This window comes from Fragaria vesca, linkage group LG7, assembly GCF_000184155.1.
Source record: "Fragaria vesca subsp. vesca linkage group LG7, FraVesHawaii_1.0, whole genome shotgun sequence".
Lineage (NCBI taxonomy): Eukaryota > Viridiplantae > Streptophyta > Magnoliopsida > Rosales > Rosaceae > Fragaria > Fragaria vesca.
This window is the reverse complement of record NC_020497.1, coordinates 11,073,234-11,091,306: the sequence shown is the minus strand read 5'-3', so window position 1 is coordinate 11,091,306 and position 18,073 is coordinate 11,073,234. Positions and strand designations below refer to the sequence as shown.

At 36.7% G+C, this 18,073-nt stretch overlaps 3 protein-coding genes across 3 annotated transcripts in view; 1 reads left to right on the top strand and 2 right to left on the bottom strand.

Moving 5' to 3' along the window:
- Positions 1-811, top strand: part of LOC101309201 (pentatricopeptide repeat-containing protein At5g04810, chloroplastic-like) — a 6,942-nt gene extending 6,131 nt beyond the window's left edge. The window contains exon 10 of the mRNA XM_004308567.1: positions 281-811. Within this exon, the coding sequence (XP_004308615.1) occupies positions 281-811 (531 nt within the window). The remainder of the gene's footprint in view (positions 1-280) is intronic.
- A 1,045-nt stretch (positions 812-1,856) lies between these two features.
- LOC101291665 (kinetochore protein nuf2-like) lies at positions 1,857-8,713 on the bottom strand. Its single transcript, XM_004307094.1, has 11 exons — positions 8,284-8,713; positions 7,984-8,199; positions 7,340-7,430; positions 7,075-7,254; positions 5,965-6,054; positions 4,135-4,242; positions 3,396-3,449; positions 3,091-3,205; positions 2,810-2,967; positions 2,411-2,506; positions 1,857-2,138 (listed from the first exon to the last, which is right to left on the bottom strand). The coding sequence occupies exons 1-11, from the start codon at positions 8,445-8,447 to the stop codon at positions 2,094-2,096; spliced, it is 1,317 nt and encodes a 438-aa protein (XP_004307142.1). The 5' UTR covers positions 8,448-8,713; the 3' UTR covers positions 1,857-2,093.
- A 405-nt stretch (positions 8,714-9,118) lies between these two features.
- Positions 9,119-17,201, bottom strand: LOC101308916 (disease resistance protein At4g27190-like). Its single transcript, XM_004308566.1, has 8 exons — positions 16,576-17,201; positions 13,674-16,481; positions 13,269-13,371; positions 12,585-12,854; positions 11,557-11,768; positions 10,607-10,721; positions 9,387-9,506; positions 9,119-9,255 (listed from the first exon to the last, which is right to left on the bottom strand). Exons 1-3 carry the CDS (start codon positions 17,199-17,201, stop codon positions 13,344-13,346), a joined length of 3,462 nt encoding a protein of 1,153 aa, XP_004308614.1. The 3' UTR covers positions 9,119-9,255; positions 9,387-9,506; positions 10,607-10,721; positions 11,557-11,768; positions 12,585-12,854; positions 13,269-13,343.
- Between the last annotated feature and the right edge of the window lie 872 nt (positions 17,202-18,073).

The window sequence follows — 18,073 nt, the reverse complement described above, 5'->3', positions numbered from 1 at the left end:
CATCGTTTGCTTTTTTTGTCTTTTCGTTTTTTTTTATAATTATTATGTACTACAATATGGATTTTGGGCTGTCTTGCATCATTATAAAGCAAAGTAAGATGATTTGCATTCCCATATGTGTTTAGATCCTGTCAGGCCAAGTTTTTTTATTTATTGCATATAATACTTGATTTCAGTTGGGGTCCTTTAGCACCATAAATAGACATGGATAACTTCATTCTTGTTTTACTTTGTCGATTTAGTTCCACCGTATCATAATGTAAGTGAATTTGTCTTTCAGAGAGCTGCGAAAACAATCGACGAAATGAAAACTTTTGGAGTGAAGCCAAATATTAAAACTTATACCACACTGATACATGGTTGGGCACGTGCTTCTCTACCTGAGAAGGCTTTGAGATGCTTCAAAGATATGAAGTTGGCTGGATTGAAGCCAGACAAAGCTGTGTACCATTGCTTAATGACATCTCTGTTGTCAAGGGCTACTGTAGCTGAAGCTTACATTTATTCTGGTCTTCTGTCTATCTGCAAGGAGATGATAGAATCTGGTTTGACTGTGGATATGGGAACTGCAGTTCACTGGTCAAGGTGCTTATGCAAAATTGAACGATCAGGTGGTGAGCTTACAGAAGCTCTGCAGAAGACCTTCCCTCCTGATTGGAACTCATGTCATACTTTGTCTACGAGTTCCGATGTAGACAGTGATTATGAAGTTGACGTAAATAGTGATGGTGATGATGAAGATGACAGGGAGTTTGCTAGTAGAATAGATAACGTTATGATGACTGATGAGGATAGTCTGAGGCACGGATAATGGTTCTGAATCAAGCTTCTGTTGTAATTACCAATTTACACAAGATATTGTATGCCTTGCGCATCCATAATTCCTAGATCCGGCTGTTGTAAAGATGTGGTCGTGTAAATTGGCTGAGAAATCAGTTTTCAGGATGAGTATCTGCCCTTTGATTAGCTTAGTAGTATCATTCTTTCTTGGGCATAAATGTTTCATTGTACATAATTGAGTCATAATATCTCAAACTATATAAATGAATCAAGCTCTTTCAATACGATATAGCCACACCCTTCATAGTATTCTCGTGGTGGGTGAATCCAAAACGAACGTAGCAAGTGGTTGATAGACACAGAGGTCTAATTGCATAGCAAGACAGAATGAAGTGTTTTCCAATCTTAGTGGGGACTGTATTTCATTAAGTATTATTCTAAGCTGCTGTGTCTTTGACTAATGATGACTTTTTATATCTTGTTTTGAATATAAAACAGCATCCCTTCAGCACCTAGCGCCATGGTTCAATCTCGTCGCGCTGCCGTGGTCTTCTTTTGGAATGTTTGAGGCTTGCAGTGCCTTCACTTGGAACAATTTGGAGATAATGCCATCTTGATTGAGCAATGATATCCCTTCCTCAAAAAAAACGAAGAAAAAAAAAGAAGAAAGAAGATTGAGCAATGACGTTCCTCTATCGGGTGCAGACTTTTGTGGACATAAGTCCCAGTGACCTTGCCTGACCATCGTACCCGGTTTTGCTTCGAGGCTATGTAGATGTGGGGAGCCATTGGATGGCATTGGATTATAAATAGCGTTGATGTACACCTGCTCCAGCTTATGGGCTTGCAAGAATAAGTTCCATGCAAGATAGGTGGAGCTGGATACGATTGGTCGTAGGATCAAAACTTACATATTGATGTCTCATGTTTTGGTTTTTTTTTTTTTTTTTTGATACATTATGTCTCATGTTGATTGAGTCGAATAAATTAAAAAAAAAAATTAAAGCCAAGAGGATAAACATGTTCACAATACATTGTTCTTGTTCTCAAAACCAATCAGAACCAATCTGAACAAAACAAAAAGAGCCTCTTTTTCCATTCTGAACAATTAGACTCACTATGAATATCTAACGGCGTCATACCATTACTTGTCTAAAGTGTAAACTGAAGCTACAATTTTTACATCTTGACGAAGTCAGTGAAAATAACCAAAGGGGGAGGACCGCATCTAGATGCTTTCGGCTTTTGAATTGTAGATTGAAGATACTTTCTGCAGTCAAAACAGCCAATAAATCCAGCTACTCCATGCTCCATCAACATTGGAGCAACACCCCAATTGAATACAAGTATTGGTGGAACTGCAACAATTCATGCGCACACATTTAAACAATTTTTTTTGAACTATACAAAATGTCCAAGGTTCAAAAAATCAAGCTAATCATAAGAATGTTTTAACTCCAAAGGGTACCACCGTACCAGTAACCACATATGTCAGATTTAGCTTACATATAATTATTCCTGGTTAAAGATCAGGGAAGCTTTTACATTAATTACTAAATAGCAGAACCTATTATTCAGTAACTTTAAAGCTAGTTGAGCAAGGCGAGAATACTAGAGGCCAAGTACATACCTCTTTAATGATATCCTCACTTCGACGAGCTAATTGTTGCTGATCAGTTGCCCCAGATTTTCTTACTGCTGCAATCTTCGCAGTTATAGAATTCGCCTACCAATGCAAGATCATAAATGTTACTGTTTGCTCTACCCGAACAAATTTTTAAAAAAATAATAATAATTCACTATCTTTCAAAAAAAAATAATAATAATTCACTGAATATTTTAGATGGAGACAGATGGTCGAAAACACACAGAAGACCACATAGATATGTCAAGCATTAGGGTTTGAAGGCCCGGTGCTCTGATAAGCCACCAGGCAGTGTCCTGGGCTGGTTCTTAACAGCCTTCCCGAACACTTTTATTGCCCCAGAAAACGACATAGATATAGAGAATCATAAAGTAGAATTAGTACCTCTGCTCGTGCAGCTTCAACATTCTTCTTCCTTGCTTCCAGAACACAGCTCCTAGATTCCACCTCTAGCTCCACATTACTGAGTTTTTTACTAGCCTCCTCAAACTTTAAGTATTTTTCCTTTTCTAACTTCTTTTTCAAATCATTCAATTCTTTCACTGCGGAAAGAGAAAGAGAGCTCTAAACTCCAAATCGCTACTACCCATTTACCCTAAGCTTAATCTATCATCAGGAATGCAGGATCATATATGAAACGAGCGTAAATGAGTATTAAAAATTACCTTTTGCTTGCTGTTTCAATTGTTCATCCTGAAGAACCTTGCTTAGGACTTCATCATGACTTTTTTTTTCTTCTAAAGCCCTGTGTTCTTTGATAGTAGATTTAGCAGAATTGACCTTAACAATTCAAAAGTGGCGTTATTATGAACTGCATACTTAAGCCATGAACACTTGCACCGCATCAATAAACAACCTTGTATTATAAATAGGAAAACTGTGTCTATCTTAAGCATAGAAGATGCAGAAAGATTAATTTAAACACCACTACAAGCACTTAAACATTTTAACTACATAACTAAAAGCATACCTGTTCTTGTATAGAGTGCATCTGGGCCAAGTGCTTTTTCAATTTCTTGGAGACCTGAGAATAAGCATATAAAAAATGATAAGTTAAACATAATAGAGACCAGCAGACTCTTTCACAGACACGCATGGGATATCTGATGTATTTATGCCAAGATGAATATGTAATTCTTTCTTTTCTTTTCCGTGAAAGGAGCTGGAACTCAATTTACAAGTACATCACTAACATCTACAAATGTAAGGGTTTAAAAATCTACAAGAAGATACACATAAGTAGAAATCGAGTCTACAGTATAGGTATGGTGATCAATGGCTCCAATTGCTTGTGATATTGAGGATAAATGTAGGCGGATATCGTACATGCATCTTTTCTCAGTCCAGCTATCATAAATTCTCCAATTCCCTTAATCATGCCACAGAGTGATTTCTTAGGCCAAGACATGACAGTTAAGCTCTTGGGCAACCCCCCAATTAAGTTGAAGTGTTATACACTAGGGCAGGGAGATACAACGTTTTTTGTCGAAAGCCCTCGAGATTAGTCATATCTAACCGAGTATATTACCAGCAACTAACTTATAAGTTAAGACAGTTTGGAATATGCAGGCCTAGACAGCATCTTCTACTCTTGAGTTATATGTAGGTAGAATAGATTTTATATAACTAGCTCCACTTGAAAAAAATAAAATAAATAAATAAACAGCTTGCAGAGGCATGAATAAACACTGAATATCGTAACAGATTACCTTGGTATACACCTCATCAACAGTAGTCTTCTCCTTCAAAGATTGCATGGCTAACATTTCATCACTCGTAGCATTCTCTTTAATTAATTTCTTCTCTGCTAAAGCTCTCTTCAAGGAAATATGTGATGGTTTAGTTAATTAGACAGAGCTTCTGGTGAGCAGGTAATGAAACAACTAAGATGTTATAGATAGACACTTGTACATATAATTTAATGAAACATAAATCCTGTCTATATAGATAGCTAATGAAACAAAGTTTAAGAGACCTGGTTTGGCTAACCCATGAAATGAGGTCAAGGATAACATGTGATCAAGCAATTGGAAATCCTATTGGTACTTCAGAAATGTCCCGAGAAGAGGAGGTATAGGGTAAGGTCTCCAGATTGTTTATGAAAGACATTTGCAGTAGCCTGAAAGCACATATTAGGGAGTGGACTCCAGATCTCAGTAGAAATGATGTTATTAAATTCTATTCTAGCTTTCCATACGTCATCCCAGTATCCACAATAGTAATCATAAGTTCATACAAACATATTTACTTTACAGGGAATGAGAAGGACTATTGGCAATGCCAGACAATTAACTTTCAGGATTAATAATTAAGTACTCATATCTACTACAGGTCAACTTCTACACAAGAACAATAAATAAAATATGTCAATGACTTTTTCAGGGTGATAAGAATCTTCCAAAGCTTCTTTTTTTTTTTTTTTTTTTTCCCTATGGATGCATCAGTTTGGGCAATGGGGACTCCAATCATGACATTTTGGATTTTGTCGAAGGAACTTGGAATGTCAGTACTGAATAAACATGTGAAGTTATAAGCACCTAACCCAAAACAGTTTGGCTACAGGGGAAGGGGCCCAAGCCATAAAGGCACGGCTTCACAAGCCCGTCACATGTGCCACTCAAGCAAAACATATGGAGACTCATTGGTGCTAAGCACATGTGAGCACCGAGATAACATGTACGTGATCTGATATCATTATGTAATTAAAGCAACCAACCAAAAATTGAGTATAGGTGGAGATTGATGCCTAGGACATTGTAAATTATATGCCAAGGCTTTCAAATTTTTAAGTGGGATATAATGTATCAATGCCTACTTCCTCTTTTATACAAATATCTTGATTCTTTATCACATCTCTAGGGAAAGAAACTGATTTTAGTTTTTCATATAAAGATAATTGCAATAAAAGAAATTATGTGTGGTAAGAGTCACACTCGAATGAACCATCTTTTAGTGAACTGACTAGCATCTGATATCAAAATGCAGCATATGGAAAAGAGATTATACTTTAAATTTCATGTTATATTCAAAGATACACATGTTAAGTGCTTGTCTCTTAAGTCAGAATCAAACACCTAGCAAATTCTCAGAAGTTTAAGACCCCTGCATAGCTCATCTCTTCCTTTAGAAACTAGAACTCTTCCCCAACATTTTAAGAGCATTGATTCAATATGTAAATATTATATCTCTTTTGTTTTTACAATTAAATTTGAAGTTTGTGGAAATGCAAAATAAGAGAACCAAAAAAAAAAAAAGAAAAAGAATGAGCCCCTAATCCAAAATCTGCATCATCAACCTACAATGGTATAATGGTAATATCCAGCAGAAAAAAGTAACTATGGTAATAGTTCATGTATTTCCTATCATGTTCAGTACTAAGTACAAAGTGAAATATATATTTCTAGGTTTCTAAAACATGACAGCATTAAACTTGCAAACTGTTGAGTACAACACTTGGTGTGCAGATCAAGTCAACAAAAATGTAGAGTTATTCAATAAACAAAATACTATATACCATATCCAACTTGAAGAGAAAGTACCTGCAGTTTATCTGGTGAATGAACAATTTTTGAACGTAACTCTTGTCTTTCTGAATCACTTTTGAGCAGATCAAAATCAGCATCAGATATCTGGAGAAACATAATAAGATAAAAAAAATAAAAAAATAAAAAAATAAAATAAAATAAAAACTTCAGAAAAACAACTATATTTGGATAACAAATCCGCATATTTACGCCATATCTCCAACCCATAGTCTAAATAGACACACACATACAAAGCCTAGATATGTTTTCTTTTTGTTGGAGAAGACACAAGGCCACACACCCTTTTATTGAAAAATGAAACAGAAACAGATCCATAGCCTAGGATAATAAATTCAGAGCTAGCTACAGGAGGGCAAAACATAACCCGAGAGGAGTTGCCTAAGAGAGATAAACCCTAGGTCAAAAACATAAGAGCTCCAACAGCCACAGCCTTTCGAGCTAGAACAATGGGGGAGAAGGTATAGTCTTTAAGCTCAACCAAAACTGAAGCTCATAAAGCTAACAGGAATCTAAATTGATTCCAAAGGTCCTCCACTCCCACTCCATTATGGCCATCAAAGACCCCTTTATTCTTTTCTAGCCCAAATTATATAAATTACATTGCAACCCCTGAGAACAGGAAAATGAGACGTGACACAACATATTAAAGGCAGAACAGAAATAGGAAAGGGATGGAGATGGAAGAATGTATGTTCGGGAAATAGCACACACTAGTGCACACAATACAAAAGACACAACATCTTTGTAAGATAAGTTGCAGTAAATAGAAAAGCATTCCCAACCTTAGACAAAGGATTTCTCAAAGATAAAATCCACAAAACACATAAAGAACAAAGTACATGACATATTTACAGCAGAAGAGAAAGATCTGTGTTCCTTTACTCTATTAGTGTTAATACAAAAATACTATATTTCGGTGACCACTTGTAATGCATCTCTCAAGCAATCTTCATTAAAAGCATCATTCATCTTTCTAAGCTTGTTTCTCAAAAATCTACTAGAAGATATCCATCAGCATTTACAACAGTTTTCTAGAAGTGAGACGAAATTTTTATCTATTTATTTACCACAAATCTATACTGTATTAGCAGTAAATCATCTAACCTCTTTATCCATTTCAGCAGTCTTCTCTTTTAACTTCCTAATAGAAGTTCTCAGTTTCACTTGTTCAAGGTTAAGGTCTGATATGGTTTGGCGCAATTCTTTAACTTTGGAATCTACCTCCTCAACAAGAGGTAACTCCTTTTCTTTTGTTTCATTGTAGTGTGTAATCTCAGCATTCCACTGCAAAACAAACATTCAGTGATGTTCATGCACACTTAAATACTGAAAATATTAGTTTAAGATACCCTTTCTGTACAAAATATACCTGAGAAACCTGACCCTCACACGATATGTGCTCATTCTGAAGGTGAGTTAATTGATCCACAACTTTAGCCACGAGATCTATTTTTGTCTCTCTGAGAATAAAAAAATAAACCAACAACATGTAAGACAACATGAACAAGGATTGAGGAGACAACAACAGAGCTAAACTTCTGGAATGCTGTTCTACTCAGGAATGAGGATCGAAGAGACAAGAACAGAGATAAAAAAAACTCTATTGATTTACAGTAGAATAGAAAGAATAGAGAAATATTCAAAAATATCTAAAAATATCATACAGTCGTATGTCAAGTAGACCAAATCCTCACTGTATAAAATGAAACTTATACAAATCAGGCACAAAGCAATACCAACACATTTCTTAATGCTCAATCTTGTACCGGAGTACGAATTTAAACCTGCAACTAAGGAGGCATCTCAAGCGACTCCAAACTTCTTATGTACTTTCGCCTACATTGAGGAATCAATAACAAGGAAATTTCTTTATTCTTTCTCTCTTACTTTTGGTTCATCACTAATTTCACTTAAGCACTGCTACCAACAAATTATCTCATCCAATCACACAAATTTTCGCTTGGAAAGCAGTGACTAGTGGATATCAACAACAAACAAACACAAATGCAGTACCTATAAACATGGTAATTGAGAAGGGCGCTCAGAAAATACTCGGTCCGATTCGGGTCGGGTCTTAAGAGATCCGCGAGGGTAAACTTCTTGGGGCAATCCAATAACGCCATCACCTGCTTCAATGTGCTGCACAGCCTGACCCTCTGGGACGACATGTCGTGCACATCCGGATTCTCGAGCAGCTCCAAGGAATCAAAATCGACTTGCTCATCGTCCCTGCATCAAATTCCACAATCAATCGACATGTTAGGGTTTTGGGTTTTTCGAATTAGGGGTTTAGAGAGAGAGAGAGAAATATACTCGGGGAGGAAGTAGAAGGTGGTGAGGACGCGGGTGTAGAGGTCGGAGATGAGATCGGGGTTGGGGTGGAGAAGATCCTGCTCCGAAATAGCGATGATCTGAGCCTCGACGAGGATTGTCACGATCTCGCGGCGACTCAGCTTAGGGTATACCAGCTTTGACATTTTTGATTGATTTCAAATGAATGCACTCTATTTTTGACTACAAAAAAGAAACAAAACAATGTTTTCCCTCCTTTTATGTAGCTCCAAAATTTTTGCTGCCCGCCCAAAAAGAATTGGTTGTACAAATGTTTCAACGGGCTGAAATTGTTGTTCTAAGAGAATGCTTTCTAAAAGCAAGAGACAAGCACATCAAGAACATAATTTTAGAGAGAGACTCGAAGTTTGGTGACTGAGCGCATCAATGGTTCATGTGTTATTCTTTGGACACTGAAGACAATGTTCAAGAAACTTTGAGAATATACTTTGATAGCTACTTTTTTCGGTATATTTTTTGAGAAGCAAACTTTCCGGCATATGCTCTCACTCCTTACAAACTTTGGTCACACATACAAAATGGATACTAATTTGAAAAGATCTTGTCCTGTTCAGATTATAAATTCGGAAAGCTGTTGTCCTTGGAAAGATCATCTTATGGTCAGGTTGTACCATAGGCCCTCGTATTTAATTACCTTTTTGTATAAAGAAAATTAAGTACTTGTCTACATAATCGTTCAAAAGCTAAAATATAAAGACCATTTCTGCAACAGCAAAAAATCAATGTAACATAAATTGTTTACTCATTCATTTGACTAAGATAGAATTTGGATGTACAACTTTAATTTAAAAATCCATCTTAAGTTCTTAACCATGACATGGAATACAAAATTTGAAAATTAACAACAGTTTTTACTTATCCCTGGGTTTTTGAATCTCTCAGCTGTTCACCATGCTCTGAGGTAACTAACACAGCTAGCACCCTGACACTCTTCTGTGACATCCAACATCCTTAGATTAGTTAACTGTCCTATTTCTCTCAGCAATTCCTCCAGACAAGTATATCTCATACTTTTGAAGAATCTCAAGATGATCAAGTCTTGTGAAAACGGATATGTCAATTACCTTGTACAAAAATCCAAATACAAACCTCAAGGTCTGACAGAAGGCTGAGTGACGGTCTTGGAGGAGAAATACTGGTGAACTATGACTTGCGTGCTTTGGAGTTCAATTAGTCTTGTAAACCTATAAAATGTCGAAATTGAACTATGACTTCAATGTGAAACATATCAGAGATGAAAACTTTTTCACTAGCTACCATGTCCATACAGACCTAACAAGTAACATCTCTTACATGAATAATGAATTACAGTTGAGGTGCATATCGCTAGTGCCCTACTACTACTTTATCACTTCCATCTGTCGACACCTAACATTGTATAGCTCCATTGCTTTCTAGTTTTTCATCTAACCGTGGTCATCTAGTTCAAGAGTCAAATAAAATGGCTTCAATTTGATGTACTAACACATACCTAAATTCTTCAATATAGATCTTCTTTCAGGAAAATAGAGAGTTCAGGTGTGGTCATGCAAAACCATTTTTAATGGCAAAATTTGCATCACAGTATGGCTTAATAGGGATTTAGATACCACATTATGCTTCATTTCTTTAGACCATTCCATTTTTAGACGTTAAACATTCTAAAGGCACTTCACCTAAAAAACCATTGACACTGAAGACCCATAGAAAAACTTGATCATGTATGAACTAATTAAGCACCTGCCAGTACAGTATTCTTCATTTCTTAAATCGATTATAACAAGTGCTTTTTTGAATTTAATCCTATAAATATTATACATTCTTATGTCGTATATCTGTACGTAAGAGCCTTGACGGGCTCTAGAGATTTAAAGGACTTTGCCAGGTAGAAGCTGCATTCTTCATTGTTTAGTTCCAAATACACATGAATGGAATGCCAGCTGAATCTATCAAACACATTTAGAGCTCCAAGTTTAATCATGCTCTCCCCATTCATGTTTTAGAAACAACACTCAAGTCTCAAGTATCCAAATTGAGCAATTCTAACAAGAATTTTGACATCTAACACCAGATAATCAAAACCAATAAAGCTAACATAGCTGAATATATTAAGTGCAGCTCAAAAGGCAAAAGCAAAAGATCACATGAACGTCACAGTTCCATAGCTGTGCCATTTCTTCATTAGTTTAGTAGAACTTTTTAGGAAACCACTTAACTAGCTAGCTATGTTTAAATTCAATCAATGAGTTTTCCAATTCCACACAATTAATTAGCTTTACTAGACCACATAAGTATGCTAACCTACCGCAACAGTCTGGGAAACAATAGAAGCCTCCAAAAAGATATTCGAGTTTCATCCGCGAGTGGGTTACACAGCCATGGTAGCCTCCGGTGGGGGTCAGTCCAGAGGAGCATGTTGGCTGCAGAAAAATGAAACAAACTGTGAAGACCTTTTAGTTCCAGATTAGGCACCAAAGGTAGAGACTGGATCAAATATATTGTCTACAAAAGTAAAGCATCAATTCCTTACTCATATCTTTGTTTAAGTCCTCACTGTGCCATAGTTGCTGTCTTATGAAATGAATGGATCGACTGATAAAACACAGAACTTGAAAGGAATCTGATGCATTTTGAAGTTGAAATCGAGCTTATTCGGAACCAAATACTGATCTTTCTCTCCCATTACTCAATGAATAATAATAATAACTCTTACAGACAAGGTGTGTAACACTAAAACATCATCTTTCTATACTCTAGAGTCTAGACCGAACCTCTATTGCTTTCTAGGCTTTCACTGAATCATGTTTATCTATTTCTAGTCTCAACCAACATAATTTCAAGTCTGATGTTCAAACGCATCAATCATCAGTTTAATTTCTGAAAGATCAAGTTTATCTTTCAGCTTCATTTTTAGCAATGGTCATGCAGCACCATATATAAGTGCAGTTTTATGTGGACTTCAATGGCATATCACTCGTGTACATCTAAGGTTGGCATGGTTTAATCCTTTAGTTAGTTTCTTATGATTATCAAGCTAATTAAGCAATTCTAATCTTATTCTACTTTCTATTCTTTGTTTTTTTTTTTTTTTTTTTTAAGTAATTAAATTAGGATAGTGTATGCAAACAAACTAGCAAATTAGCAATTGGAACTATCATGATTAGAGAATATAATGTTACTATAAGAAACGAGATCTTAATATGCAAGGTCAATACTTGAGTAATTAGGTGACTAGTGGCTAGTAGTGTGAATTACCATTTTGTCAAGGTTCCTCGATAGTTTTGCCTCTGTAAGAAACGATGGCAACATCCACACCAGTTCTGACAGCGCAGCCATAACAAATAGCCAAACATGCTTATAAGCCATACGAAGCAATGTTACACTGCCAGTGAACACCGAGTACCATGCTGACTGGTATCAAATTTCAGCAAGTATGTTGGAGAATAACATGTTCCAAAATTAAAGACCTATTACAAAAGCAAACAACGTATACTATAATAGATAATCATAATATGAGGAGCTAGGACATGAAAAAGCTCCAAGAGACAAAACCATAGACATTCTTGAAATTCTATTTAGCTATGATGATGAAGTTAGCTCCCCCAAATTAAGAAAACTATGTAGAGAACCACCATGAACAGAAATGTCCTGATTTATCCTCAGCATATTTTTTTTAGCTTGAACCCTAGAACTGTATCACTACATTGAAGGGCTACATTGAAGGTCTTGGTTCCTACCACCTTGGATTACTAATAGAATGCGCGAACAAATGCCAATATGAGTGATATACCAACAAACTAGTAAATACCATGAATCAATTTTATACCTAATTCTAAATTCTACGTCATCTAATAAAAAGGCCAAGGAAAAACCATCCAGAATACAAGATGCAAGAGCCTGTATATCCCCAATCCTTAATCCACTGGGATACAGCAGAACCTCAACAATTTCTCCGTAAAAGTTTCCAACTGTCTCATTTTCTATAACAAGACAAAACTACATTGAAGACAAGAACATGAAAAGGAACAGAAAATTAAGGAGCCCCAATCGTTAAACGAACTACGTACCGAGCCAAACTAATCTCAATCGTTGAGCAATATAGTGAAACTGCAACAACATTTCAATTATATTCAACAAGAAACCGAAGAAACCATTATATATATATATATATATATATATATAATATTTTCATAATTTTCTTGACAATAAGGACAACCCAACAAGGCACCAGACACAAGGAACACAAAATAGCATCAACTATCCAGTTAAGGAGAATATGGTACCTTTGGTTTGGTTTGGCAGACAATTCCATGTCCCGACTTAATTGAGTAGAATCGTGACATTGCAGAGTAGCATTCCCTTGCAATATTGCTTGGCCAATCTTTTAACTCCCGCTGATCTTTTACCAAAGAATCTGTGGCCATCTTCATAGATGGCGCAACTGATCGACATGGCTCAATATGTCGTCCATGATCTTCAGCATCTTTTATTGTATTGATTGCAGTTAGGGGGACAGTCTCATGTGTAAAGAAATCATGGTAGCCTACAATTGTCTGAAAAGGTAACAAATTAGTGTAAGGATTTCAAACTATTTCGGAACAGATTTTATAAGGGTCATGATGAAATTTTCTAAGTAGATTCAGCTATTTTCAAAGCTTTTTTTATGAAGATTATAAACATGTCGAGGAGAACTTCAAACCACAAGTAAAACATGCTCTTTCTGTCACTGGAAAGAAAAATGAAAATAAAAAATATGGTGAGCAATAAAACTGGTGCAGATAATGCTCCAAAGCATGAAGCAAGTAATTACTAATTACTTTACACCTACATGGGAAATGTTCTTGATAACAGAAGTAAAACAAAACAAGAACTGTTTTTGATCGACTATGTCGATGGAATGAAAGAGCATACAGAAGCAACATGTCTAAAAGTTAATGGATGGATGGATATATATTTGAAGTACGTACCACATTCAACAGCTGATTGAGGAGCTAGCCTTCTTCTGGGACATTAATGATTTCATTTTGTTTCTTCTCCATGAATCAGCTTTCCAATGTTGGACTCCAAATTCTAATAGTTAAAGGAGAAGTAAGCAAGTCGACGATATAATGCATCTCTCCGTACTGTTTACATTACACTACATGACCTAACTGGAAGAAATGAGCTACTAGCAGAAGATCAAAGGCAAAAGCTACTCTAAATACAAAATTAGAGTGACTTAATAAATCTAACTAAAATGAAATGCTCCCAATGTGCTTCTCCTTCCAAATATATGTGTTTCGAACCATATTAGGTAGAATTTTATAGGCAAACTGAAAGAAAAATTACATATGAATAAAGTTTATGCACAAGTCACACAGCTAGCAACATACCTGTAATATAGAACGTCGTACTGTTGTTGATCATTGAGTTGGATTTGGTTCCTGCTGTGGAAATAGTCAGAAGCAGAGGTTGGAAATGATAAATGGGGGCAGTCCTTCACATACAAGTGCTCCAGTGAAGGACACTCGATATCAATTTCAGTAGTAGCACCTCCACTGTACAGCACAGGAAGTTCCTTCAAAACTAACTTCTTTAATTTTGAAAGAACAATTTTCTTGTTTTTGTTGTTGTTGTTGTTAACTGTTGCCTTGCTTGTTTCAATTACTCTATCCAACAAGGGGCATGTCTCTATCCAAAGCTCTTCCAATTGAAAAAGACATTCCGCTGCATCATATGTGAATAGACTTCCCAAAGACTTGCAATGGTATATGAACAAACTTTTAAGAGTCCAGAACATAACATGGGGAACCTGACCATTACATATGCTTCTTACTGCATCTAGCTCCAACAATGTCACCTCTCTCAATTTTGAATGTTCTGGCTCAAATTCGCTGCATCCAAACACATATTCCAATTTGCATATTCTATAAAGAAATACTACTTCCAGATTTGGTAGTCTCTGCAACAATTTTGAAGGCAACAGTACATTCCCCAAGTCACGACAATCACGGATCCTCAATAACTTCATGTTGAATAGAGAACCAGCTGGTAAGTCACCAACACACAGCTCCTTCATGCAGTCCAAACAACTCAGATGCAACTCTTCCAAGCTCTCAAACACAGGTTCTTGATTAATCCGTGTTGTTGTGTTCATCAACTCTTTCAAGTTTTTATTGGGACCAATTACAGAGAGATGCTTCAATCCATGTAACCTCCCATGGTCATATTCCATAAGAATGTTACTTAACCCTTTGCAGTTATTTTCATACAATAGCTTCTCTGATTTCTCTGTCACCACATTGACAAACCAGTCTGGTAAGCTACTGATGGTTGTGTTAAGAGATGAGGATCTTGAGTTGAGATCATTTCGCTTGTAAGGATTGCTTGTGCTGCCATCGATACGTATATCAAAGTAAACCCAATTTGGTTCAACCTCAACTTCTTTTGGGATGCACTTTGCATCAGATATGCAAACCTGCACAATTTTCAAATTTGATAATCTAGTTAACTCATCAAAGCCGATATATGTTTCTTCTACTTCTCCCTCAACGTGACTTCCCCAGACCTCAAATCCACAGTACAGCATGTACAGTTCTTCTAATCTCTGCAACTTTGATATCACCTTAGAGGGAATTGTGACAGTACCTCCACCCACCAAACTAATGCCACCGAAATCCAACATCCTTAGATTTGTCAATTTTCCTACTTCTCTCCACAATTCTCTTGACAAATCCTTAACAGGATAACCTCTCATAGTAAGAATCTCAAGGTTAGTGAGTTTTCCAATTATGGAAATGTCAACTCTTTTCTTGCAAAAATCTAAATACAAAGCTTGGAGGTTTGTAAGCAGACTCAATGATTGCGGTAGTGATAAAATACTAGTGAGGCCAAGATCTAAGACCTTTAACTCATTTGCACTTTGGATAAACTTTTCTGGAATCTCATCTAAATCAGCATTCTCTTGTAGTAATAAAATCTGGAGTTTTGGACATACCAACTCTTCAGGTAGCTTGCGAAGTTTGTTCTTCATTAGTGAGATTGCAGAGTAGCCTTCATGTAATCGACATGACCAATGCTTTAAACCAGACCCAGCTTTTACCAAAAACCCGTGCCCATCTTTAGATTTTGCAATCATCATGGCAGTATCACGAATGACATCATGCATCCTTACACATCCATCTTCTTCACTATCCAAAAGCAAGCTACAATTTTTTAGGTGGGCGACCACCAAATTTGTTGTTCCTCTGGCTTCGTCTATGGTCTCAGCATCTCTAAACAATCCTTTTCCTATCACATAGCTGAACAAGGTTTCTACTTGGATGTCATAGTCTTCTGGGAATAAGCAACATAGCAAGAAGCATGATCTATAATCCTCATTTTTCAAGTAATCATAACTTAATCTTATACATTCAGATGCATCACCTTTATCGTCAGGGTTGGCAGTTTGTGACTTCTCTAGTCGTTGAGCTGCTCTTTCCCATTCCACCAAGTCTTTATCTCCGAGCGCCTTTGCAACCGCTATCAATGCTATGGGTAGACCCCTACATTCTCCCGCTACCTTCCTTGCTACATTCTCAAAATTGGTGGATAAAAAAGACCTTCCTGCATTTCTCACAAATAATGTCCAAGAATCATCTTTTGATAGGATATTGAGGGTGATCTTTTCTTGGCATCTCATGACATGACAGACATTCCATATCCTTGTGGTGAGTAGGACTTTAGAATTGCACTTTTGAAGTTCCTCGTAGCTAGGTATTCCTATTATTGACATATCCATTCTCTCCCAAATGTCATCAAGGATTACAAGAATCTTATTTCTTCTCATTATCTCCTTAGTCAATCTAGCTGCTCTTCCAATTTCAGTCTCCTCCATGAATTCAAAGCCCAACAGATCTGCCAATTGGCCTTGAATTTTTCTCAAGTCCGGGATTTGTGATATAGTAGCCATAATCACATGATGAAAGATCCCATTTTTCCGAGCTTGATCACTCACATGTTTTACCAAGGTTGTCTTGCCGACACCTCCCATTCCGTAGACTCCAATGGCAGTGACCTTGTCATCTTTTAGCCCTCTCATAACCATATTCATGGCTTGTCTTGTTGCTTCAAATTCTTCAAAATCTCCCATGTTGATTGCAACAGGTTGCACTTTACTAAACACATATTCCACAATGTCTTCGACGAGTTCTCTTTCAGTCCTACAAGAAGAATATGGGGTCAAATATACTCAGAAGTTTAATAAATCCCAAACAACAATTATGACTTTGATTAGGATAGTCTCAAGATGCTCACTTGTATTTCTTTGAATCCCAACCAGAGAAATGAGCCACTTTGTTTAAAGCATCTCTCCACTGCTTGACCTTCTCTGGTCTTTGTCGCCCAGAGAATTCATATCTGGTGAATGCTTCTGCAAAACTTCTCTTCTGATATCTTACATCAGTAGGCTCAACATTATAGAAAAGTGGCAGAATCCTGTTGTCATCTTTCATGCACTCACAGATCTTTGTAAGCTCCTCCAAGCACCAAGTAGAAGAAGCATACTTTTCAGACAGAACAACAATTGCCAACTTTGATGCTTCAATTGCTTTCAGTAGAGTGGGAGAAATAGTATCCCCAACTTGAAGATCTTGGTCATCCATGAATGTTTTGATTCCCCTCCTGTGCAGTCGATCGTATAACTCAAATGTAATACCCTTGCGAGTGTCTGGACCCCTGAAACTCAAGAACACATCATAATTCCATTGGCGAGCTGATGATGAAGGAAGAGATCTGTCGACTAAATCTTGATTATCCTGAGATATTGGCTCACGTTTTTCAACCATGTAACTGAACCGATGCTTCACTAAAGTCCATATCCACTTCCTAGTAGCTATGACACCGATCCATGTCACAATTACCACAATAATCGCCATGGCCATCTTTCAATTATGGTTCAAATATGCAAACATAGAGAAAAAGAGCAAAAATTTGAATATGCAACATAAGGAAGAAAAATAAGAAGGGATAAAAACCAATCAAATCAAATGAAATAGTTAATAGGCTATCTTTCTAACCTGGAAGGAATAGAATTGCATTAGCTTCAGTTTTACAGACCCAGAAGTAATGTGGGAGAAGAGAGTAAAGGTAGACTCGGTGCAAGCATGGGAACTCTTGGAGCAGGACTTACTTATTGCTAGTCACAACACTACTCATGCAATGATTTCTCCACTTGCAACTCCATGGCCCCTGTCACCTGCTAAAGCTTGAGGCAATTATTGGTGTTTATGGTCCTACAACATCTTGAATTCTTGACCTAAAACTTCACCTTAGGATTGGAGGACTGGTGTAACCAGTAAAATAAATTTTGGGTTGTGCCCAAGAAAAACGCTAGAATACGCCCCGGCATCAACGTACGCCTAAAACCGGGCCTAAAACCGCGGTTAACGGAGAGGTAGAAAATGAGAAATTTTTCAGTGCTACGTGAGGACCACGTGGCAGTCTGATGTGGTCATACATTCCAATTAAATTTAGACATATGGATTTTCTTCATGAAAAATCATTTCAGCTATTTTGTCAAAGACTATTTTGGGTTTTATGTTGTTTTTTAAAGGGAAAATTCCTACTAGCCCTAATTGTGTGAATTTTTTTCCCACTAACAAACTCAAATTTCAAAATTCCCATCAGTCTATACCTTTTTAGAGTGTAATTCCCACAAACAAAATTTTCAACTTTATACCTATTTTTGCTGACAATAATACCCTCCCTTTTCTCTATCTCTCCTCTCTCTTCCTTTTCCGTCTCTCTCTCTCTC

Excerpts from the sequence above, each read along its gene's own strand:
- LOC101291665 (XM_004307094.1), bottom strand. The coding sequence starts at position 8,447 with ATGTCAAAGCTGGTATACCCTAAGCTGAGTCGCCGCGAGATCGTGACA. Across the intron at positions 2,507-2,809 it reads TTGAAGCTGCACGAGCAGAG|GCGAATTCTATAACTGCGAA; the intron begins GTACTAATTCTA and ends TTGCATTGGTAG. Across the intron at positions 2,139-2,410 it reads GTGAGGATATCATTAAAGAG|TTCCACCAATACTTGTATTC; the intron begins GTATGTACTTGG and ends GAATTGTTGCAG.
- LOC101308916 (XM_004308566.1), bottom strand. The coding sequence starts at position 17,201 with ATGGCCATGGCGATTATTGTGGTAATTGTGACATGGATCGGTGTCATA. Across the intron at positions 16,482-16,575 it reads TGGGATTCAAAGAAATACAA|GACTGAAAGAGAACTCGTCG; the intron begins GTGAGCATCTTG and ends TTCTTCTTGTAG. Across the intron at positions 13,372-13,673 it reads TACGACGTTCTATATTACAG|AATTTGGAGTCCAACATTGG; the intron begins GTATGTTGCTAG and ends TTTAACTATTAG.